A 25,254-nucleotide genomic window follows, 5' to 3' on the forward strand; every position below is an offset into this window, starting at 1 on the left:
TAAAAGGTACAATGCTGGCAATGCTGGTCCTGGTAATCAAGCTGCTCACCTTAAAGTATGCTTTAAGAGACAATGTGACAAACTGAGAGTTCATCCCTGCCACCTTTGGGGCTTTTGAGTACAAAGCTTGGTTATAAGTAGCATATGATCACCCCATGTTACAATGCTTAGTCTAAATATCTAAACATTCTTATTTTGTCAAGGACATTATCAAGCATGGTATGCTGCCAGATTGTTCGACACCAAAACTTACCCAGATACCTGCAGTGGGGAGGTCATGCAGAAACAATGATCGGTGAGTATACCTAGAGAAGGTGGGGTGCTGTGAGGAGGCACTATTACTTGACAATATCAAGGGAGGCCTAAGTGGCTCATCAGTCAGTTTTATGGGATGTCATCGTAACATTGCAACAGTGCTATTGAATGCACATTGGGTTCCTTTGCTGCCTAATAATTCAGAGCCTATTTTGCACTGTTATAATTTCTGTTTTCAAGGAGTGAGATAGCAGACTAAGACAACTTTACATAGATATTATGGTATCCTATCTAAGCCATTCTGTTTAATGTTCAAGAAGAGTTGTTCCTGCCTGATGCAAAAGCAAAAAAAGTTAAAAAGAAATCTAGTATGTATTACATAGCTATGATAAAAAACACACCTAAACAATAATCTCTGGGCATATATACAAATTAGATTAGAAGGGAGAAGCTGCCTAATGAGGCTGTTGAAAATGTGCACCACGGCTGATTACCAGCATAGGTGACACATAGCTGTCACAATTAGAATGGTGTTCTGTTAAAATATTAGTGGTTGTTGTAAAGGAGAAGTGCTGCTGAGAGAGGAAACTGAAGGAGGAAGAAGACAAAATTGGTGTGGGTTTAGTATTTTATCACACAACAATAGCTGAGGTGATCAGAGCAGCACAGCACACTGGAAATAACCGGGGTGTGGATAAAACTGTACTTTATATAAAAGCTGGGGACAAGACAAGAGAATACCAAAGTGCTGAACACAGACAGATGACAGCAACAGGCTTTAAGGATCCAAAAAGAAACCAGTCAATACTAAGAAAGGTTAAGAAGAAAACTGAAACAGACTAAAATATATTAAACCAATCAAGTAACAAGGCTGTGTGAAAGGTGCAAACCCACAAAGGAAATACTGCGCCACACACAACATATTATAGGAACAGAAGTGGTTGATGCACAAGACTGAAATCCAAGATGAATATAAAAGAAAACAAGAACTAAATGATAGAAGAAGGCAGATACAAAATAAAAGAGTGGGACAACTGGACCGGAAAGAAAGGGAGGGGACAGGGAACGGTAATGTCACTGACAGAGAGTTCACAAACAAATTTCTTCAGAAACTCAGTTGAACAGAGGAACTGAAATTACACTATAGATACACAACCCCCCCCCCCCACAAAAAAAATAAAAATAAGGTAAGCTAAATTTTTAATTTAAACCTAATGTATGGCGTATGATGTTTAAAGGGTGATGTAGTAATACTGTATTCATCAACAATATACTAATTTATTAGATTACAAAAACAAGACCAGCACAAACATTACAAATATGTACCTTAAGCTGATATGAAGTTTAAAGCAGTGTATAAACTGTGCTAAATATGTTACAACTGGTTTTATGTTCCCACATGTATGATGTTTAGTTTTACATAGTGTAGTAGTGGAGTGCTTTAGGGTCTGCAATACTAAGACAGCAGAAAGACAGCAGGATACTAAGAATCCCACCTAAAAAAAAAAGTTATAACAATTTTACATCTACACCTGGAATGCTACTATTGATGTCCAGCCATCAGTTCGTATGGCCTTCAATACCGGGCCTAGACCCTATGAAGGTCTAAGTAAAAACTATTTTTCAATTTTTTTTTTGTTCCTTCCTCCTATGTAGGGTTGTGCTAGAGATGCCAATAAGTGAGGAGCTTTACAGCTGCTCCTATTATCTGGACAATCTATCCTATTTTATCTTATTCTATTTTATTTCAGTGCCTGTGCTGTATGTGATATAGTAATGAGCATTACTGATATCCCACATCATTTTATAAAGAATGATGATGGAACTATTCTACCAGGTTAAGAATTCAGCTCTGATTAAGTAAAATGCAGAAACATATAGGAGTAATGTCAGACCAAGTGATCCATCAGACCAGCATTTTCTGTTCACCCTCTGTCAAAGTTTGGGCCTATGTATATCCCAAGCATGTTTAAATTGTACATTTATACTTTGAACACAGTTCACACCATTTTAGTTGGTTTTCAGTGGACTTCCGCAATGCTGCCTTAAATGTCTTCCAAGCAACCCTGTGGGTTCCTTTTTTGGTGCTGCCAAAGTGCTCATCAGTCGTAATGCTTCTTAATCACACTTAGGGATGAGCAAAATTGGAGGGCTTGGTTTAATTTATATTTAGATACAATGCAGAACATTTAGGAGAAATCTTGTTGTTTAGCATTGAACTCAATGGGAAAGTGAAAAGAGGTTTAGGGATGCTTCTTTAAAAGATTCCAGATCTGTTTTTTCTAAGAAAAGTATTTCTGCATATCAGGGGCACCTAGATTAAAATGTCAGCTCTGACATAGTGATCAAATTTTTGTTGATAAAACCATGTGATCATAAATCACAATTGCACATTCTTGCACGTGTGTCCCCATATCAGGCATTGTGTACTTCGGCTGTCATTTTTAGTCAAACCTTTAAACAGTCAGTTACAATGTTAACTACAACTACAGGAGGTCTGGTTTAGAGTGTGTTACTCTGTTACCGTTATGTGCTTGGGGTAACAGGCAGGGATAGTTTAGCATCTGCTGAAAGTCAAAGTTACCAAAATTAGGGGAACAAACGGGGCGAACTTTCTCTTGTACTTTATGTGTTTATTTAACTTAAGTACCGTAGTGACCTGTTTTTATTCCTAAAAATAAATTGGTAAGTTAATAAGTTATTATATTGTTATCATGGTGAACATTTCAATGCAAATGCAAATGGTCACTCACCAAAGCAAATTTTGTCAAAGAAAAACTTCAAAAATGTATTATAACAGTTGCTTTAATAGTGTAGCTAGGTTTATCTTTTGTATTACTGTTTTTTTTTTCAAGTTCTAATGCAAAAAAAAATGTCCACAGGAGTAAAATTTTTTAAGTTTTTTTGTTGACAAAATGTGTATTTGCTACACTTTTGTGGAATAAGTTAATATTGACTATAAAGAATATTAATAATGAAAGTACCACTTGAAAACATTCTAGCGTCACCTTATAACATAACATAACTTTAAAAGTGTTGGATGAGGTTACAAAAGTTGAATAAACAATGATAACGTAATGAGGTTCCCAATTTTCTAAAAAGAAGCAGCAGGCTGATTGACATTACCAACAAACTTGTTTGTCTTTACAGTTAATGCAGGATGAATCTGACATTGTGAATAATACCACATATTCATCTTCCTCATCCATTCCCAGCAGTCTTCCTCTAAGTAAATCTTCATATTCATCTCAGTGAACACTAATTCCTAGTCCAAGCAGCATGCCTGTGTATGCAGCACTGATGTTAGGACTTGAGGCTTCACCCTTACCGCCAACAACTGTCTTTCCCTCTTCCCCAACAATCAACAGTCATTCATTCAGAGTATTTTAGAAAAAAAGAAAATCACACCTGCTTTTACTGTAGTCCACCATTTAGTGGCCACAGTCACTGCCACACCAATTAGTCGAATTCAGCTCCTTTCAAAAATATATGGAGTCTGATGGTGGACAACGCTGTTTCTCTGACAAGGGCTGAATGTTCTCCACTCATGACTCCAGTAATGTTGAATTCCGAAATCAGAAGCATATCACTACCAAGGACAGCACTATAGCTTTATTTTTTTAAGCTATGGTAGCAACTTGGCAATGTAGAATAAATAAACGGAAAAATTATTATCTTCTTGGCTTGGCTTCAGTGGCACCCCATGGTATGAGAGATTTTGTATCGTTTGCTTAGAAGTAATTTTAGGATTTAAATGACAGCATAAAATCATTGCAACATTATCTGATTTATATGGTTTAAAATGTGCAGAGAGCTAACAGAGTTTTGGACAATCTGCAAAAGAACCATACAATTATCCTGCCGACCTGTTTTTTAATCAAGGGTGAATCCTGTGCTTGCAGTTCAACTTGTAGGCACCAGGGGGCCCATCATAATAAGGAAATACACCTTTTACTCACTTTGGCCAAAAAGGTCACATTGCAACCTGGAAGAATTACTCCATGCATGCCACTTCCTATGTCCTATCAAAGTATTTATTAATTTTGCCATTTTGAACAACAAAGCACAACATAAACTAAATTCCAATCAGATATAGTAAAAATACAGCTGCAGGTAGTTTTTAAAAATAATTATAGTATATTTATAGACAGTTTTTAAACATTGGAGGATTTGAACCTCTGTCCAGTTCCATTCCATTAGTGTCCAAAACACATGAAATCACAATACCTGTTCATTTTTGATTGGGCAGTCTGTGACTTTTTTGTGGTATTGTGTCTTAGTGCCTTAGACTGTTTCTTGCAAAGGTTACTAAGGATTTTATTGCTGTCTGTGTCTGTGGAGATTCACTGGTCCTGGTGACTACTACTACTGAAGCGGGAAGAAAGAGAAAATTTTCTAGTGACATCTATCTCAGAGCATATGTTTCATATTTTCCCCAGTGGGACGCATTCCCTTCTCTATCCAAAACAAAAAAAATGTTAGATGTAAACAAAAGTAGAAAAAACTATAAATCACATCTCTAAAATACATGTCCTAAATATTTTATCTCTTTTAAATAAAAAAAGTACAAAAGATACTTGTTGGTCCAGCCAGAACTCCAAAGCTGGTAACTTCTTGTGTTTCACTGTAAACCCAAGGAGCATTATCAGGTATTTTCTGATAATTATACCTCCACCTCATGTTTTGGAGATGATGAGCGAAGAAGGTACTGTGTAGTCCAATTCAGGAGTGAGCAGCCTAGCGTAAGAAAGCTGCTCATCTATAGATGCAGTTTGTAAGCATTGTCACCAAAGGACAGAAAATCTGTTACTGCAAGAATAATTAATGGAAAAGTTGAAAAAGAAATCTTACCAGCAGATCTATATGCAATATACTACATGTATATGGGTGTATACATATAGTCTTTTTTAAAGAAACTAATGTAAGTAGCTAAATTTGTCCTGATGTCAGCCTACTGACAAAAAGGAGCCACTCCTTTTTTCTGTAGTGCACATGGGCTAACAGTGAACAGGAAGTGTAAGAGGATTGCATGAGCCTTTTGCTGCTCCTTTACTGACAAGTGAAGAATGTTTTCTCCCATGATGTGTAGCTGCTATCCTTCAGGGTTGCTTGGATTCTAAAACTAGCTGCACAGCAATTTAAATCATTTGGTAGGTAAGAAAGTTCCTTTTTACATTATCAATATTGATATGGTGGCCAAAAAAATAGACCTAAATTTGGAATAAATTATGTTATGAACTATATATATTTTTAGCCTGTAAAAGTTTAGCAGATTATTACATTGATGTTAGGAGCTGGGTTCGGGTTAAGGGTAATATTTAGGGATGGGTGAAGTTTAAGAGTTTTATTGTTAGGAGGAGGGGTAGTTAGATATTAGGGGCTAGCATTTTGGCTGAGAATAAGATATAAAGATAAGACATTGTAAATCAGTAAAAGAATCATGCCAGTTGTTAAAACTAAAATATGATAACATAATAAATTTATGATAACTAGATTATAAATAGATTTATAATTAAAAAATGCATACATTACAATTTTATACATTATTATTATTATTATTAATAATAAACAGGATTTTTATAGCGCCAACATATTACGCAGCGCTGTACAATAAATTCATTGTTACAAAACTGATGCATAGTCTTTTTGTAAAAATTTATGTCGAGTTTAGGATGAAGCTGCGATCACATACTTCCTGTCCTGCACATAACTTAGTGCAAGCACATTTTTTGTAAAAAAAAAACTGCTGCAGTTTTTACAGGGCAGCATTCGCTATGTTGGGCAAGGAAATGGGGCAGCTGTGACTGCAGGTGTTGTAAGCACAGTTCAGGAAATACATTTTAAAATAGCAAATGTTTTACAAAGTGTTTTGTGTAACAGCATATGAGCGTAATTAGTTGGGGTACATATCAATACATAAAAAAACACATAAAGGAAAAAAATGTTCATATATCCCTAAGCCTCCAACTGACCCAGAGGAAGACAAAACAATTATTATGTATGGTCCAATTTGCTATAACAGAGAAAAATTATCTTTAAAGGCAGTCAAATCCAGACTGTTTTTACACAATCTATTAGGCTGGCCAAAATCAGCTTCCATGAGAGAGGATTCCACATTTTTAGTAGCCTCTTTCCAAAGGTAAAAGTAGGTGCCTTTATTAATATTATTATTATTAATATTATTATTATTAATAAACAGGATTTATATAGCGCCAACATATTAAGCAGCGCTGAACATTAAATAGGGGTTGCAAATGACAGAGTAATACAGACAGTGGATACAGGAGGAGAGGACCCTGCCCCAAAAAGCTCACTAAAGAATCTGAAAATTGTATATTACATTGTTTAAAAAATATGTATATATATGTTATATTCTTTACATTCTACTGGAATATTTATATATACCAGATTTTAAAAGTTAACATTATATTATACAGTCTATTTATTTTTTCATATATAATTTAGAAATTGTATCAGTTGCCATCAATCTGCCTTGATAAAGGGGTGCAGGGGAGACTGAAATGTGTTGGGTACTCCTGTGACTTTATAGACAAGTCACCTAAATCTTGCCCAAAATGAGTTGTGCTAATGACATGTGTACAGCAGTTCCTTAGCATTTTCATCAGTCCTCCACTTCCATCATTTCCAGCAACTACCACATCATTTAATTTCCACCAATACTCATCTGATGTCTGTAAAGGGCTTTACACTGCAGCAAATTAAGATGAACTAGACTTGATAATACCTCTGTGGTGCTCCCTTCCAATACTACTACTTCTTACAATGTACCACATGTCTATGAGCCAATAATGAAAAAAAATAGTACTTTAAAAGGCTGAGATCGTATTCTAGCAGTTTATGCAGGCCTAGAGTGATCAACTACTAATCCTTATATTTTTATATTAAATATAATAGGAGAGATAGCATGTAAACATGTGTAAATAAGCTTGTTTTAAGGTAATCCTGCAAAAAAAAATTAAAAATATGCTCACTAATGCACATTGCGTTGTTTATCTCCACTATAATTTAAGTAAACTGTATTTTTTAGAGGCACAGGTGGACTGAAGAATGGCTGGAATTAAGACATCCAGTGGAGAATACATAGATTCGTCCTGGGAGCTGAGGGTCCATATTGAGGACCTAGGGGAAGATGCTGATCCAGTGACTCTTCGTGTGACTGGCGAAACACACATTGGAGGTGTCATACTGCAAGTGGTGGAAAAAACAGGTTTGTCATAACCCGTAACATTTCTACAATTTCAAACTTATGTTACCACTGTTATCTTATGATATGATATACAAATGTTCTTTCTAATATAATCAGCTTATCCCAGGCCTGCTATGCGGTTGTGCACTTCCTGCCATTCCTGTCAGCAGCTGACAGTTTAGGCACCAAAATAACATAAGGGATAAAAAAGAGGAAGATATAGATAAATATATATTTTGCACAAAGGCAAAGAATATAGCAGAAGCTGAACAGAAAATGGACAGTATGACTCTGCACAGGAAACTATTATCAGACAAGCCATGACACCGAAGGTTGTTTTTTTTTACAGCAAAAGTGTGAAAACTTACCTTATGCTGGGTTGTATAAAACACTACTTCTATCATGTACTGTCAAAATAAAATGTATTGATAATATATAACTTTACTTAAAAAGAGTATACATTAACATAAAATCATTTACTTGTTGCTGTTTTTTCTAATTTAGGTTGTTGCAATTGTTCTATATTTTTTTCTCCTGCCAGTGTAAGCAGAAAATCTAAATATCATCAAATATTCTGTAGATCACAGTTGGAAGACTTAAGGATTGCAATGCCCAGAATACAATAACATGCCTTTTAATGGCATTGTAATATGTTTTGGTACATTTTTGCAGGTTCTATGGCACTTTCCATCTATGTTTTAAAACACATCAAATAATACACACATACACATGAACCACAATGTTGGATTATGCAAACTGTATGCAATATGCAATAAAAAAAAAACTTTTTGTCTTTAGTGCAAATTTGCAATAAGGGCATTGCTTTGAAAACATATTTAATGTACAGCGCTGCGTAATATGTTGGCGCTATATAAATCCTGTTTAATAATAATAATAATAATAATAATAATAATAATTCAACTTTAACTTTTTTAATAAGCACAGAATCACAGTTTTCAGTCTTTGGCTAGAAATATGATAAACATTTTGCTAAAGCTCTCTCTTGCCTTGATTACTTTGACCCATTTATAAAATTGAATAAATGGAACAAATTAGAAAATCTGAAGAGTCTGGTCGCATGACCCTTTCAAGTCATGTGACCAATGTCTCATCCAATCATGAAGTTCTCAGTTGCGTTTACCAAACAAAACAATGTAAAGTACTGCAGGCTTCACACTACGGACTACATTTATAGAATGGGCTGAAAAATACTGGATGCAGTGTAAAGTAACTGAGTTTTGTAGTGAAAAGTGATTAGCAGTCTCAGTTTCTAATTACTAATTAGCTGTTTTGCATTAATACAAATGTAAAGCTCCGATTATATTATATTTTGGTGGCTAGCAGCCCAGCAGCTCTTTCCCCGAACCGGCTGTAAAAAATAAGTCTACTGTATGCTCGACCATCTTTAATGGGCAGTCCATTGAAATCTCTGCAGCTACTGTGCCCAGTTGGCTAAAAAAATGCTTTTAAAGATTTTGCAACTGCAGCCAAAACACCATAGTTATGAAATATATTAATAGAGTACTGTTTGATTAGAGCTCTAAGGGGTCTCATTCTGTTTCAACAAGTTTCAATGTTTGATCAATCAAATCCAGTCACAAAAATGTGTAAATACTAAATAAAACTATGTGGATCTTGTATAGACGCCTTAGTGCTGCAGAGGGAGGTGTTGGTGGGCTTTAAGGAACATTATTCCTATAAATTCTAATAAATACCTACATTAGATTAAGGGCCCTTATACCTATATATAAATTATATTCACAGGTCCAGGAGTAATGAAAGACATACTTATACTTTTGTCCGATTTCATTTTGTTGATGCATCCTTCTTGCTGTGTCTTAATGTAGGTATTTCAAGAGACTGGTCTGACCATGCTTTGTGGTGGAAACAAAAACGTCAGTGGCTTCTGAAAACAAACTGGACCTTGGACAAATATGGTATTCAGGCAGATGCCCTTCTCCTCTTCATGCCGCAACACAAACCAGTTATCTTATCTTTGCCTAACCAGCGTTCACTTAGGATCAGAGTTTGTTTTTCTGGCACCACATTCAGTTCCTGTGCTGAAGTCTGTAAAGTTCTAGGTAAGTGACCTAATGAAAGGCTTCATAATATTTTATAGACATTTTAGATCTAGCCTTGCCCAGGGATTTACTAGATCTGCTCTCACCAGGTGTCAGACATCCAGAGGAGCTTTCTTTTCTAAAAGCACCAGAAGAAAGAGAAAAAAAGAAGAAGAAAGAAAAAGACCCAGTGACTCAGGAGATTTTTGACCTTACATCCTTCCAACCTTCAAACTGTAAGGAAATAACACATATATGTACATACTGTACATAAGTAGAATGATAATGCCAATTTACTGCACTTTTACTGAACAATTTATACAAAAGCCTGCACCAATAACCTAACTAATACAATTTACATCAATGAATTCTGTAGACGCACAACTCTTGGTGCCCAAAGCCAGACCCCTCTGTTAGGATTCCTTTTTTTTACACAGAAATGTTTCTTGTTTTACCAATCCCAGTGATGTGAGTGAGTGAGTGCAGCCATGTTGGGAGTACTTTAGGACTGCAACCCCTGCTGAACTACTTGTGGCACCATCCACGATAGCCTTGTAAGACCTCAGAGCTTCTCCTCATTTCCAATCACATGACACAGCTGACAACTGAGGAGAAGATTTAGGAGGGATTTTCCAACATTGCTGGGCACTGCTGTATCTGAGGTCTGCCAAGATACAGTCAATAGAAGGAAGGGTTCAAATGAATTCAATAGAAGGAGGTATTATGAGGAAACAGCCTTCTGTGGAAGAGTTTTTTTCTTTATTATTGCCTGTTGGCGTCCACATATTGCCAAGTTTGGGCACTTCTTACCCACATATTGTCACAATTGACTCTATCTATGACTCAATTGACAATCTATTGTAAACTGATTGTTGGCTGTACATTGATTACAAAATTGCCCATTTGAAACCCCTGTTTATTCAGGGTAGCCATTTTGTGTTGCGTATTTGAAGTCACAGCTGCTTAAAGGATCCTATTACTATGATTATAATAAGTCCTCTGCGGGCCTATCACCATCAAAGCATGCCTCTATCCTCTGTATATTTCACCATGGTGTACCATGTGAGTTACCAATAAAACATTTTATTTTATTTTATTTAGCATGTCAGTATTATCCTTGTTATTATCCTTGGCTCTGACCTGCTATTTACACTGTAATAAAATAATAGCATTTATTTACCTGGGCTTGCAGATAATGTCCCCTTTTTTACTGTGGTGCATTAATCAACCTTTATTTAACTATATTTTACACACATACAAAAAACATTTAGGTAAAGAAAATTTTATTGTCTACAGTACTGTTTTGCCTGTGTATTCGTTAAATTTCAAAGCTATTATTGAAAATTTAAAGCGTGTGTGGGGGGGGGGGGGGGGTGCTCGGTGTTCATAATCTGTTCCAGCTGCCAAATGCTGGGTACACCATTGACCACTAATATTTGGGTTAAAATATTGTAATATTAAAAAGAAAAATTTTATATAAGATAACCATAAAACAACATGCAGTCAATACTTATTTTGCAAAGGCTAGTTACCTGGATGTCAGCCCGATCCTATTGTTTCAATACTTTAAGGTTACTAACCCAGAAACAGTATGAAGATACAAACACCTGGCTTTCCTCAGATTTCCCTGATACATGAAATTGCTTCCGGTCAGTGGACAAGATAGTTTGAAGCCATGGATCCAAAAAGCAGTCATGCAGCATGCATTTTTAGAATGATTTAGCTTTAAATTTTTGTAAGTCCTTACTATTAAAAAAATCCTATTTGTTTTATTTTGTTAAATAAACCGTTGAAAGTGTTTTGTTATATCTGTTCAATAATTATTAAAAAATTATTATCTCAGAAATTTAGAGCTATTGTACTTTGTGCACTTATGTGCACTTTTAGGATCACTCCTCTGTTATCTTAGTTGTCTTGAACTACCAAATGATTGGTTCTAATGCTGTGAGATCTGAGACTGGATGAAATGTTTAGCAAAAGACAGCCAGGAGAGAATGACATCATCTGCTTTACAAAAATGCCGTGTGTTGTCAGCCCAGAACAGGACTTTGATTTATTTCTGGCAGATCAACAGGTATTTTTCTATACTTGCAGATAAGGACAGTTTTGCCTATGAGCATTAGTCAGTCATAAATGTTGCTTTGGGAATCTTTTCTTTCTCACTTACACAATAAACATTTCCTCAAATTAGTTATAGTTTCCCTTTATTCACTTCCCCATCTAATTTGCATTTTCTTCTTTTTATCTCAGTTAATACAACGCAGGTACAAGTAGGGGGAATTCCTTCACACTTCATGGGCAGTCCTGAGGGTCAAGAGTGTTACAAAGCTCTGTCTGTCTGCCGCACTGGACTCACGCCTGAGGATGTACAGAAAAGATACAAACCAACAACAGTGGTTGACAAATCAGCAATACATGCCAGGTATGGAGAATGGTCAATTTTCTATGGTTTTCATTTTCTGAAACCATGTAACTTCCTACTGTTAGTAAAACCTACGCGACACATATAATTGAATTTTGCAGAATAGAAAGAATTATTTTCAATGTACTAATGTTTGAAGAAACTTCAGTAAAACAAAATGTTTGTTCACCCCAAATAATTTATTTATCTTGTTTAACATATTTAAACAGACAAACATTAGACCTTTATTAAAACAGTACCTACAGGTAAAGGTGTTGTAATTGAACAAAAACACAAAGAAAATTTGGCTTTTCAATCAATAAAAATATTAGGAGATGTGAAGGTATACTGCAAAAACATGTAAATAAGCTTTTACCTGGTTATGCCACCCTAACATAAGTTATTTTTCATAGGTATTTTGCATAACTTCGCACAAGTGTCTGACATTGATCTGTAGAAACTTTTGAAAACTTCATTTTCTTCATTTACAATAAGTTTTCAGGTTTTGTTTGCATAAACCTCCATCTAGCAAATTTTGGATTTCTTGAAGACTTCCTTTACCATTAGACAGTCATCTCTTGGTTTGAATATGCTGAGCTGGCCAGACCTGGACAGATATATTAAAAAATATACCGTAATTTATTACTGTATATTCATTACAGTGCAATAACTGAATTGACAATCATTTAATATCCCTTTCCACTATCACAGGGCCTATCTATAAAAAGGCATAGAGCAAAAAATGTTGCACTTTTTTATTTTTATTTTCAGAAACCTGATTAGTGCGTTCATAGTTTCATTGTGGGAATGGTAGCAAATTATTTTTTCTCCGATGATCTTCTAAAAGTGGAAAAGAAGGCTTCTAAAAGTGGAAAAGAATGAAGGTTTATACTTATTATATACCTTTTATAACAGCTGATCAGGACATCTATATGCAAAGTGGTGTTTATTATAAAAGTGGCAATCAGGCTGAAAAAGTGTTATTGTACACATTTTTATTTCCTGTGAATAGCCTATTCACCCCTTTATAAACAGGCCCATAGGCATACACAACTAATTGATTAATGTGTTTACCATATAAACGTTGTAAAGCAAAAACATCAGTGTTATAAAGCAAAAACATCAGTGTTATGTTTAATGTATGTAAAAAGCCAAACGAGTCCCCATAGCACTGGTTTCCAAAAGAATCTCTTAAATTAACAGATCTCTCATAAACTGAGGACAAAAAGGTTGCTAATTAGACACAAAAATGGAGCAGAATCAGTAAACATTCTCACTTTGTGGTTTACAGGTGGCTTGACTCGTCCAAATCTTTAATGCAGCAGGGGGTTCAAGAAGGAGACAGATTGTGGTTGCGGTTTAAATATTTCACTTTTCATGACTTGGACCCAAAGGTGTGAAAAATTGTATACTGTAGACATGTTGGCAAGAAAAAAATATTTACAGCAGTGGGTGTAAAGAACTTTGGAAAAAAATGACAAACTAAGGTAATAGTTTTTTTTAACATCTCCTTAGATGGATGCTGTCCGGATTAATTTGATTTTTGAGCAAGCTCGTTGGGCAGTGCTGTTAGAGGAAACAGAATGCACAGAAGAGGAAATGATGGTGTTTGCTGCACTTCAGGTATTTAACCTATTTGTCATTAGTAATTAGTATTTTGTTGCCACTTTTGGGTATTAATCATTACATATATTCAGGAGACAAAAATTCAATGTTAGCTGTTGTTGGAATATAGACACCAACCTATTAGTTTGTCTACAAATGGATGGCCCAAGAATGATGATGAAGACATGTACTTGTCGTGAATTTATTTGGTAAATTGGTAGGCAGGTACGAGTGAGGGTATAGCAGAAAAGAACATAATCTTTGTCAATATAAATATATAAAATTATATTAGAACAATGGTTTAAACTGTTACTCTTCTGTTTTCTTAAATACAGTATCATGTGAATAAATTGTCAGTAAACGCTGACAATTGCATGCATTTGCCCAATGATCCTGCTCTACAGGATTTAGATGAAGCACTATCACATCTTGAAGTCAAAATGGAGGCATCTACTGCTAGCGAAGCATTGGTAAGTTAGAAGTTAGCTGTCCAAAGTGTCTGCTGACATTTAGAGAAAACCATTCATAGTTAGTCCCAATAAATTCAAGTAATATACAAATTACTGAACAATATGAGCCACTTTTCACCTCCTCATCAGTTTCAGTACTTCTTGGGATGCTGCAGTCCTAAGCTGTGTGTAGTTTGATTTTAAGAAGAATGTTCCTTGAGGTAAAAAACCCTGCACTCAAGGATCTACCATAAAGGGATAGTGATGCTGTATGCTGTGAATGGAAAGGATATGGAAGGAGTTTGACTATATTTTTGTGCATATGCAACCAATATCTTATTTGTATAGCAGTGCATTTTGTCATTAATATATCAGAATACAACATTTTATAGAAGCACACCATTTACAACATACAATTCTGGTGCGCATCTGCCTAAACAAGGCATCATTTTTTGACTTGTAAAAAATTATGCATAGAAGTAATTTACAAATGTCTATTATGAGATGACTGACAGTATTATAACCAATCCCACAACATATTTCAAGGAGAGATAACAGGCAATGATGATTGAAGGCATTTGTTTTCCACAAACAAAACCTCATCAATCTGTAGGATGACTTTTTTCTGATGTCATCATTCTTTGTAAATGAACTCTTGGCTAAAGTTAAAGTTACACATTTTGCAGCTTTTTATAAAACTGTAGTAACCTTTCTGTCTCATCTGCTTCTGTGACAAAATAACATAATTATCAGTCTTATGTATGTTTACATTGAGGGGGGCATGATGGCTCAGTGGTTAGCACTCTGGCCTTTGCATCACTAGGTCTCAGGATCAAATCTTTGCCAGGGCACTATCTGCATGGAGTTTGCCCAGTTCTCCCCATGTTTGCGTTGATTTCTCATCCAGGTACTGGTTTCCTCCCACATTCCAAAAACATGCGGTTAGGTTAATTGAAATATGGTAATGGTATATGACTATGGTATAGACTTTAGATTAGGAGCCCCTTTGAAGGACAGTTTTTTTTACTAGATAATGATAATATTTATAATAATAATTGATATTTCCCTTTATTAGGAAGGCATTGAGCTTGAACCAGAACTTCAAGAGAATCTGCGAGTATTTAGGTGACTATGTGTTCGATAAAAATTTACTATATTGATCATATGTATTGTATACATGTGTTCTATACATACCACTGCCTGCAGTAAAAACTTTTAGTCATGTAAACCACATGTAATATTACTCCTAGGCCACGAAAAATGACTCTGAAAGGTTATAAACAGAACTGGGTGATGCTGAAAGGAACCAACATGTCTTGTTATAAAAGCAAAGAAGAGGCCAGGGGTGAGCCTCTAATCATGCTGGCTCTAAAAGGTAATAAAAAAGAAAAGTAAACCCTTACAAATGTCATCTCTTCTGTTGAGTAATATAGTTTGGATTCTAATAATGTAAATACTTAATTGCTAGGAAGTTGTAAATAATCTAGTAATAGGAGGTTTGTTTTTAATCCATGTTATACAATGTCAACATACGGTTTATGATACACACTAGAGGGAGTAATGGAAAGTTCCTTCCAGTTTATCCTAAAAACAAAACAGCCAAGACCATGACTTTTTTAACAATTTAATTAGCATTATTATTATTTTTTCTAACTTTCTGCTTCTCTAGGATGTGAAGTTATTCCAGAGGTTAATGTTGCTTCCCAAAAATTCTGCATTAGACTACTGGTTCCTTCTCCAGAAGGAATGAATGAAGTTTACCTGCGATGTGAAAATGTAAGTCTCACTGTTCACTCTGGTAGAAATCCATGCCTACTAATAAGACCAACCAAGTACGTAACAACTTAAATTTTTATGTAAATTTAAATTTGTTTTTTTTGGGGGGGGGGGGGGGTTTAGGGTGTAAAAGCCTTTAAAGGTCTGTGATGGAATCACCTTTGATTTATTATGAACCAATTCTTGAGCCAAGAAAGGCCTACCAAATTTCAATTTGATTCAATTACAGGCTTTTATTAGGATTAATAATAACCTTCTGATTTATAATACATTCTTTAGTGGGTTTGCCAGTGCATAGTCATTGTTACGTTAAACAGTCAATTTTTCTCCAGTTTTAACTTTTGGACAGATGGATTCATATTCTTATTAAGCACACTTTAAAATAATGCAGACTTCATAGTTAACTTGATGAGTACAAGCTACCCAAACCATGAAGCTGCAAAACAACATCAAACAATAATATTCCATCTATTGAAATGCTTCGGTATGTAAAGTAAACAACTTTATCTTTGATGTATCAGTCTATAACACATTGTTCCAGAAGGCCTGGTCTTTGCCTTTATGTTCAATGGAATACAGTAGTCTTGCTCTGATGTCATTTTTGGACAGAAATGTCCTTTTTTCTGGCACACCATCGATGCATCTTTAATTGATGCAGCTTCTTTCTAGTTGTAGATGCATGTTTTTTGACAACAACTGTTGTTTGTTGGGGTTTCTAGAGACTTCTGTTAGCATCATGGAGTCATCTCTTGGCCTGAATATGCCAGGCTTACCAGTCCTGGACGAAGTAGCATTTAAAAATGAGTGCCACTTTCCTTACAGTAGAATGACTGAGTTTAAAATCATTTGACAATCTTTTTAAAACCCTTGTTGGACTCATTGGAATTTACAACATTTTGCTGAGGGCCTTAGAAAGCACTTTTGATCTTGGCATGCAAACAGACAATGTTATTTTATCGAAGAAGCATTGCATCACATGTCCCTTCAACAATCAAGAATCCGCCTGCTCACAATTGTTTATTTGTGAAGTGTAGTCCCACCTTAATAGGTTTCACTTAAGTCCTCCACTCGTCTCTACTTATAACAGACAGAGATTCATACTACATATTGTGTATGGTACAATCCTTACTCGCTACAATTTTTAAAATTTGTTTTAGGAGCAGCAATATGCTCGATGGATGGCTGGATCCCGCCTGGCAGCGAAAGGAAGAACAATGGGTGACTCCTCTTATGATGCAGAAGTACAAAGCATTCTATCCTTCCTAGATCTCCAGAAATCTAATCAAAACGCTGCAGCAGAATCCATAAACATGCTTGCCTTGGTGTCGCCACGTTACCAAAAGAAGCTCAAACTTAAGCAGGTGAATAGAAAAAAAAACTTGAATTTCAGTAATTTGATGATACTTTGTATTGTATGTGCAGTTTTATGTTAGGAGAAAATGTGAAGCATCAATCACAAAATATATTTTTTGTACCTTCAGTTATCCCCTCGTATCCTGGAGGCATATCAGAATATAGCACAGATTTCTTTAGTGGAAGCTAAACTACGTTTCATTCAGGATTGGCAATCCTTACCAGACTTTGGAATATCATATTTTGTTGTAAGGTTGGTCATATTCTTTTTCATAACTTTACAATCAATGTGTTTTTTGTTTATGCCTAGCAATTTCATTTTTTACCATTAGTGTAACTTCACAAATTGTGAACTTATAGTCCAGTTATGTATAATAAAACCAACCCAGCAATAGTTTTTTCAACTATAGCTGCCACAAACTTATTTTTACATTATCTCTACAATCTGTCCCCTTCATTCTGCTGCAAAGTCTACTAATCCCATCCCAATTCACCAGTCCCTCAGCTATTTCTGAATTCCCATGACTAGGGTAGAGAAGGCCATAGCAGCTGTTTAATTACCGTTTAATAACCAAATATTACAACAAATACAACATACTGTCCAACAACCTATTTGAATTAGCATAGAGCAGGTCCATGCATTACCAACACCCCAACCAGATTGTCTTCCTGTGGATACTTCAGTTTCTTACTGGCCCCCAGCTGCTACCACACCGCCTCAGGGACAACGGTACCTGTATCCACAGCTTCCCTGGTCTTCCTGACAGCCATGTGTCACCTGAGGCTCCACTTAAACAGAAACCTCATACCTATGTTGCTTTACCCAGCATTACCTCCATTATTGGACCAGCAACCCCTGTTCCCATGACAAAAACATTCATTCCACCCACTTCAATCCTCACTTAGGATTGACAAACAAAAGGGGAGGGTGATCAAATTCTCTTCTCCCTTTCTTTTTACAAACTGATCATCCCACCTTTCCTTCCTTACTTTATTTTGTCTCCCTTGACTCCACTTTTCCCCTTAACCACACCTAATCACCCCATACTCCTTTGCTATCCCCACAACTTTTTTAACCGCTTTATATACCGTGCCTTTCCTTTCTCATCCCTGTCATGAGGTGCTTCGCCAATCTTTCTTTTTCATTGCTCCAGGCCTACTTTTCTGAAAAGAGCCCCCTGTGACAAATGCCCTCTCAGCCCTTTTTCTTAGGAAATAAATACCCTAGAGTTAAAGATAAAGGATACATAGGTGTTACACAAAAGTTTGTAAGTAGGTAAGAAAGTTTGTCAGTTTGGCGACCCAAAATTGCAATCCTGCCTAGGGCCCTGTGTCATTTTAATCCAGTGCTGAAAAGCCAGTAATAATCAGTGCATAAAATGTTAGAGATATTAGTACACTGTATAATGATAGGGTACTGTTGTTGCTTGTAAGAGAATCAACTCTATAAAACAATACTATAAAACAGTGTCCACATCAAAAAAGACATGGACGTGTCCTTTGAAATACTCTGTTTTGAAAGTATATTTTCTGTATGTGAATCAATAGGTTTAAAGGTGCTCGCCGGGATGAAATTCTGGGAATTGCCAGCAACCGCTTAATTAGAATTGACCTGAATGTTGGAGATGTGGTGAAAACCTGGATGTACAATAATATGAAGCAGTGGAATGTTAATTGGGACATCAGGCAGGTAAGCAAGCCAACTAACGTGCAATTCCAATTAAATTAATCAAGTATAATTTAAAATAATTCTGGTATTATTGTTATTACACAGTATTCATATAGCACCAACATATTATGCAGCACTTTACAAAGTCCATAGTCATGTCACTAGCTGTTACTCCAAGGGGCTCACAATCTAATGTCCCTCTCATAGTTATATGTTTTACATATTTTGGGGGGAAGCCAGTTAACCTAGCTGCATGTTTTTAGAATGTAGGAGGAAACTGGAATACCCAGAGCAAGTTAGCTTGTCATAATAAAATCATAAATTGTTTCTTGGTAGCTTCCCTATATAGTTATCTAATGTTTTTTTACGTTCGCTATGTCATGGTTTCCAAAGAAAAAAAACATTGCAAATCTGTGCTTTTTGCTGTTTTCTAGGTTTCTATTGAGTTCACGGAGAACATCAATGTTGCCTTTACCTGTGTCTCTGCACCTTGCAAAGTTGTCCACGAATACATAGGAGGCTACATCTTTATGTCAACACGAGCTAAAGCTGGATCTAAGGGTCTCAACGAAGAGTTGTTCCATAAACTGACTGGTGGCCATGAGGCTCTATAATGATTTATGTGTTCTCAAATAATGATTTGTTTTGTGTAAAATAGTTCTAGATGGCAATGCAAACCAGCATTTTCTACCGTATTCACTATCACCTTCAAATTTTCTTCTGATATGGTAAAGCTGTAGAACTTAATATGTCTGTTTACTATACTTGCCATGAATATACCATGTGCTCAGTTACAAATCTCTAGTCAATTCTATACACCTTTGCATTTTTGGCTTATTTTGAATTAAGTTGGATTATTTCCATACAAACTTTACTAGGGCATGGACCACACAGTCTTTCACAATGGAGCAGTGAAGGCTAACAAGTGAAGATGTCCAAGGCAGCGTTGCAAAATATTTATGAAAAACAGTAAATATTCGAGTCTGCAAGAAATGCTGAAATAAATGGAAAATAAAAAACTGCACAACACAGAAGCTGTGTAGGTATTCCTCACCTTATGAGAGAATGGACAGGACCTATGCCAAGCACTACTTCTACAATCCACCAAATATTCCACATACAGTACTAAACGTGTATGTCACCAGAACTTCTTATGTAACTCATACTGTGCTTTTATTGTTGATTAGGGTTTAAACTCTTTTTAAAATTTTATTAAAATTTGACTCTGCAAATAAAACTTTGACAACTAGAAAATTAAATGAACCTCTCCATAAACAAAATGTGCCAACATAAACAAATGTAACAGTTTTCCTGCAGAACATAACAAAGTCCTATATCGTGTATACACAATGGAATAAAGGTGTCCTAAGGTATGCATTCACTTTGTTTAAGGAATCAATGCAGGCTTTCTGATATCTATTTTCAACCAAGCAATAGTAAACTTGGTTTAAAAAAGTGAAGATTTAATAGTCAATCAATATAAACAGTTTTAGGAATGGGGCCAAAAACAGCTCGATACTTGGGGGATGTTCAGCACTATGCCAAGCTGTGAAGTACTGTGTAAACCTGAATAATATGCATTAGACTTGCATAACTAAAGTGTCATGATTTGTTCTATGTTTGCTATTGTGTTTGCCTTGTCTTGTTCACAAAGATTGTAAGAACATAATAATATGATTTGGAAAATAGTTAAATTTGTTTTTTAGGATTTGGTGGAAAGGGGTCAGAATCACACCCATGTTTCTTTTGTCTGTGTCTCGGCTGGGAAAATTCACTCTCTATATTTGTGATGGCTATCATTATCACCAGAACAGGTGGCAATTGAAAATCTTCCAACAGGGACACTTGCTTTTGTGACAACTGGCAGGAACTAAATTGAAATGCCTTCTATGGACAAAAAGATTAATAAAAAAAACTTGAGATATTTTTATTAACTATTACTTACTCTACCCAAAACAAAATAAGTTTGGGCTGTAGGCACACTTTAAATTGTATGTTAGAAAAAACAAAAGGAATCCTCCAGAGCTCCTGTCTGCTTTCTACTGTATTAAAATCACAGGCGGGGATAGCAGCCCTCCCTACTTCTGTGAACTACAGAATGAAGATGAGGAGAGAGGAAGGTGTCCAGATTAGGACATTGACCATGTATATGTGTTTTGGTGGCTATTGTCATTGGGACAGAGAACAAAGGCAAATCAGCCTTAGACATTTTCCTGTCAATATAGAAATACTTATTTTTAGAAACATGTATGAATCTTAAATAACATTGATCCTCACATTTTAAAAAATTAATCCAGTATGAAACTGTGTAAATGTGGGGTAAAGTTGGGTTATTTTTAGGTGAAAATGTTTATAAATATTTCATAAATATTTATAAATTAGACACTTCTGAGATCAATTTGAATTCCTTGACAGATGTATTTAACTTGCAGATAACTTGGTTCTGACCTGCATTTTAGTGGGTTTTGCATTCCCAAAGACATTTAGTTCATAAAAGATGGTCAACATAATTTCATGAGCGGTAATTCTACTGAAGTGACAGGAACAAGAATGAATTGTGGACTTAAAAAGACATAATATAGTGTACCTGCATAGATAACTATATGTACCCTTACCTAATTGAAACATGGAGTATTACTGTCATATCATTCTACCAATGCTAGTTGCCTGAATGTCTTAGGCTGCGTACACACGTGCAATAATTATCGTTTGAAACGAACAACTAACGACCGCTCATCCGAAAATCATTAACAAAAAAAAGTGCACAACGACGCTGATGAACGAGGATTGTCGCTGGAAACGAATGACTGTCCCAACCGATCTGATTGGGCGATGATTGTTAGCAATCTATTGTGTGTACAGTCGTTTAGTGATTGTGGATTGTTCTGCAGTACACTTTCTTCTTTACATGTCACTTCCTGCATTGTTCAAACGATCGTATCTAGCGCGTGTACATTATTGGTTAATTATATTTGAACGATCGTATCATTATGGCATGTACAGAAATGTGCCCAATACGATCGTTCAAAATAATCGTGCATAATCGTTGATCTGTCATTAGTCGTTTATTTTCTAACAACAGTTATTGCACGTGTGTGCCTAGCTTTACAGATTCTTTTGCTTCAGTACTTTGAGCCAATTACTCAGGACAGCTACACAGATAAGGACATTGATCAGTATGTTCCAGGTCTGTGATTTAGGAAGTACAGCCATTAGTGAGTTAAGCAAGCCCACATTTTTGATGAGAAATTAAAGGTGTACTGGAAATTGCTGTTTGATTCAAACCCATGATACAATGACAGGATCAGCCATTCTTTTTAAAACGTAAATTTTTGTAAGTATTTACATTTATTACAATAAAAAAAGAACAAAGACACAGACATATGGGGAGTTTTACAGGGTATACAAAATTAAATAAAAGAACATCAGTTAGATATAAAAAATCCACAATTAACATTAACATTTATTTAGTTAACCACATGGCAGACTAGCCTCTTTATAGCTATTACTAACTTTTGTATGTATAAAGCATCTACTTTGTAGGTTCAACCTTCCATGAATTCTCAGAGTATCTTTAAATAAGCCTCAAATTCACAATTCTACAACCCATATTGAAGTGCAGCTTATTTACAGCATACCTAAACTCAGAAACTTCAGGTTACATAAAAGGGTAGACAACCCTTTTATGTAAGGTAAAGACACCCCCGGATGGATCAGACTGCCCTGCGGGATTGAAGGTAAGTGTATTTTTTTGGGCACTTTTCAGTTTAGTTCCTCTTTAATAAAGACATCTTTTCCGGTACCCAAAGAAGAAAACTTCAGAAACATAAGAAAGGGAAGAATGGGGAGAGACAAGGGATAAATGGAGAAGAACAAGATAGAATATAAGAAGGATGAATAGGATGATAAGTGAGAGGGGGGGCAAGAGTTTATTAATGACCCTTAGTGCAAAAGCTGTGCACCTACACCTACGCTTTATATTGACTGTCCTCTATTGTTTAAAAATAGAAAGGTGAATATCTTTAAATAGTACCTGCAGATACTGCTTGATCCCATGGGGACCATATCTTCTAAAACTTCTCAAGGCAATTATAGAGTCTTGCAGATAACTGTTCCATCAGCCGAACATCTTCCACACGTGTTCTCAGTTCCATTGCACTGTTATAAGGCATCAGGCAGCTGTAAGATTATGCGCCATAAACACTTTCTTTTGTTTATAGTCATGATATGGGCAGATGGGTCTGAGTCTAGTCTAGTTGGGGTCTCTGCTATTCTGGAGAGGAGCTCATTCACCTCCATTCAATATTGGGATCAGCCATTTTAGCATATTTTCTGTGGGACTCCCACAGTGCAGACCTCCATGCAGAGCCTCACAGCCGACCTCCAGTAACAACCTCATTGACAAACCTAAAAAACAGACCCCAGTACAGACACCAAATACATACCTCCCCCATATCCCCCAGTAACAACATCAACAACAGACCCTCAGTTGAGACCTTCATTCATAGTCACAATATGGCTCTCAGTTACATCCCCGAAGACAGAGGAGGATGAAAGGAATTTTTTGTTCCACTGTCCACTGAGATAAGTATTGGAAATTCAGGGAACGCTGTAATTGTTCATAATTCAAGCCTCTTGTAATGTGTTTCATGGAACAGAGTTTGTTTTTGCAGGCCATGATGCTTGTTGAAGGATAATCCTGCTAAGTTAAAGAATTGAATACAATTCCATCCATTCCTTACATCAAAAAAATTTTATTGAAAGCAGTACTTGGAATGTTTTAATAACTGTGGAGCAATGGGATCAAAAGTTAATTTGAACTTAGGCACACTTTCCCAAATGTTCTCCATCACAGGTACTACCAAAGCCCTTCCTGTGTCCTGTTACCGCAAATCCATTCATCTGCTTGTCATTACCAGGTCAGTCATTTTCATTCCCACACCATGTCATATGAATTCCTGTAACCTAAAAGGTCCCTACCTGTTTACTGATTCAGAAGTTATTTGTATATTTTTTTGCTATTGGCAGATGGAGATGTTAGCTGCTGGAAAACTTCACTTTGATTATGTTGTATTGTTCAGCCACTAGAAAAAAAAAGTGCCTGTATGATATCACACACACCATTTCCCTTTATACCAGTATATAAAGTACAGAAAACAAAAAATGCTTGAAAGTTGTACATCAATTATTTTTTGCCTTAAGACAATGTGGTAATAATAATTGGCAAATTTCACCCACACAAAACTACCATTTAGCCAAGCCATTTAAATGTGTTAGGTCTGGCACAACCTTAAGATAGCAATGCTCCTCAGTTGGATCCCCTCTAAATCTATGTCCCGCCTGCACGGCCCAGGGCTGGATATCACTCAGTGTGCAGCAGATGCTCTGACATTACATAACTGACAGGATGTGAAGCTTAAATTTGACTTGAAGTTCACAAGGAGAATAGTAGTAATTTAAAAACAAACACAGACGAACCTACTCTGGGGTGAAGTATAAACACAAATAGAATCCAGGTACATTTTACAGCCTGTAAGTAGACTGCTGACATTGGTGCAACTGCCACAGTACGAGATGTGCCTGAGCCTTTGTGACAGAGATCTTTGTCCCCGATAGGAGAGCCAATAAAGAATTTGCTAACTTCAGTTTTAAAGGGGCCACTCGACAGTCAGTATGGGGACAGATAATGAAGTGCTGAGTTAGGTGATCAAGTTTGAGTAATGGAAGCTCATTTGAAGCTTGCAGGCTTACAGTTATGGGAATAATTTTTCTACATGTATATTTTTGGTAATTACTTGGATATTTCCAGAGTCTAGTTGACTTGGGTTGGAGGAGGTGCTTTGGAAGTGTGGGGGGCACCATTTAGGGGGTGTGATGCTTAGGGCACCAAAACGTCTGGAAATGGCCCTGTTGACAGGTCCTATTTAAATAAACTATGTCTTAGAAGCAACATGGAACTGTAGTGGCTGACTTCAATTGAAATATAACTTATTTGATTGTTATACTGACCAACTTGAATCAAGTATGCACATAGGGAATACAGCCTTCTGATTTCACGATACGTATGCTTGTTCCAAGGAAATGACTTAATACATCCAGGCAACTAACATTTCCATAATGAAATATCACACAAACAGGCTTTATGTTCTAACTTATAGTTCAAACGTATTATTCAAAAGGCAGTCTTCCATGTACTGTCGATTTTCAAACCAATTAAATAGTCAATCTGATAAATTGTAATTATTCATCAACTTTTGTAGAAAGATGTCATATTTAAATGTGTTTAGGTAAAAGTTGTGTTAAGTTTGCATACACCTTTGTTTTTGACAGACATAGCCTTTAGGGCCTATACACAGTTTTTGCATTGAAAATGCCTAAAACTTTTTAAAGGTTGGTGCATTTGTGTTGGCCATGTATGCAGAATTTGCTATGAAGAATGAATGGTAATGCAACACACATACAGAGAACATTATTACAAT

At 35.9% G+C, this 25,254-nt stretch overlaps 1 protein-coding gene across 3 annotated transcripts; it reads left to right on the forward strand.

The window, feature by feature from the left end:
- The first annotated feature begins 884 nt into the window (after positions 1-884).
- FERMT3 (FERM domain containing kindlin 3) lies at positions 885-20,152 on the forward strand. Of its 3 annotated transcripts, none has more exons than XM_072421472.1 (15): positions 885-1,442; positions 7,304-7,483; positions 9,310-9,543; positions 9,633-9,758; positions 11,773-11,944; positions 13,215-13,317; positions 13,439-13,546; positions 13,864-13,998; positions 15,053-15,102; positions 15,228-15,352; positions 15,647-15,753; positions 16,911-17,114; positions 17,235-17,359; positions 18,655-18,796; positions 19,210-20,152. In XM_072421472.1, the coding sequence occupies exons 2-15, from the start codon at positions 7,324-7,326 to the stop codon at positions 19,387-19,389; spliced, it is 1,971 nt and encodes a 656-aa protein (XP_072277573.1). In that variant the 5' UTR covers positions 885-1,442; positions 7,304-7,323; the 3' UTR covers positions 19,390-20,152. The 3 variants fall into 3 exon arrangements, with proteins under 3 accessions (XP_072277573.1, XP_072277572.1, XP_072277571.1); XM_072421471.1 differs by lacking the exon at positions 885-1,442 and adding an exon at positions 5,267-5,405; XM_072421470.1 differs by lacking the exon at positions 885-1,442 and adding an exon at positions 5,273-5,409.
- Positions 20,153-25,254: the final 5,102 nt, after the last annotated feature.

This window comes from Pyxicephalus adspersus, chromosome 9, assembly GCF_032062135.1.
Source record: "Pyxicephalus adspersus chromosome 9, UCB_Pads_2.0, whole genome shotgun sequence".
In the NCBI taxonomy this organism is placed as follows: domain Eukaryota; kingdom Metazoa; phylum Chordata; class Amphibia; order Anura; family Pyxicephalidae; genus Pyxicephalus; species Pyxicephalus adspersus.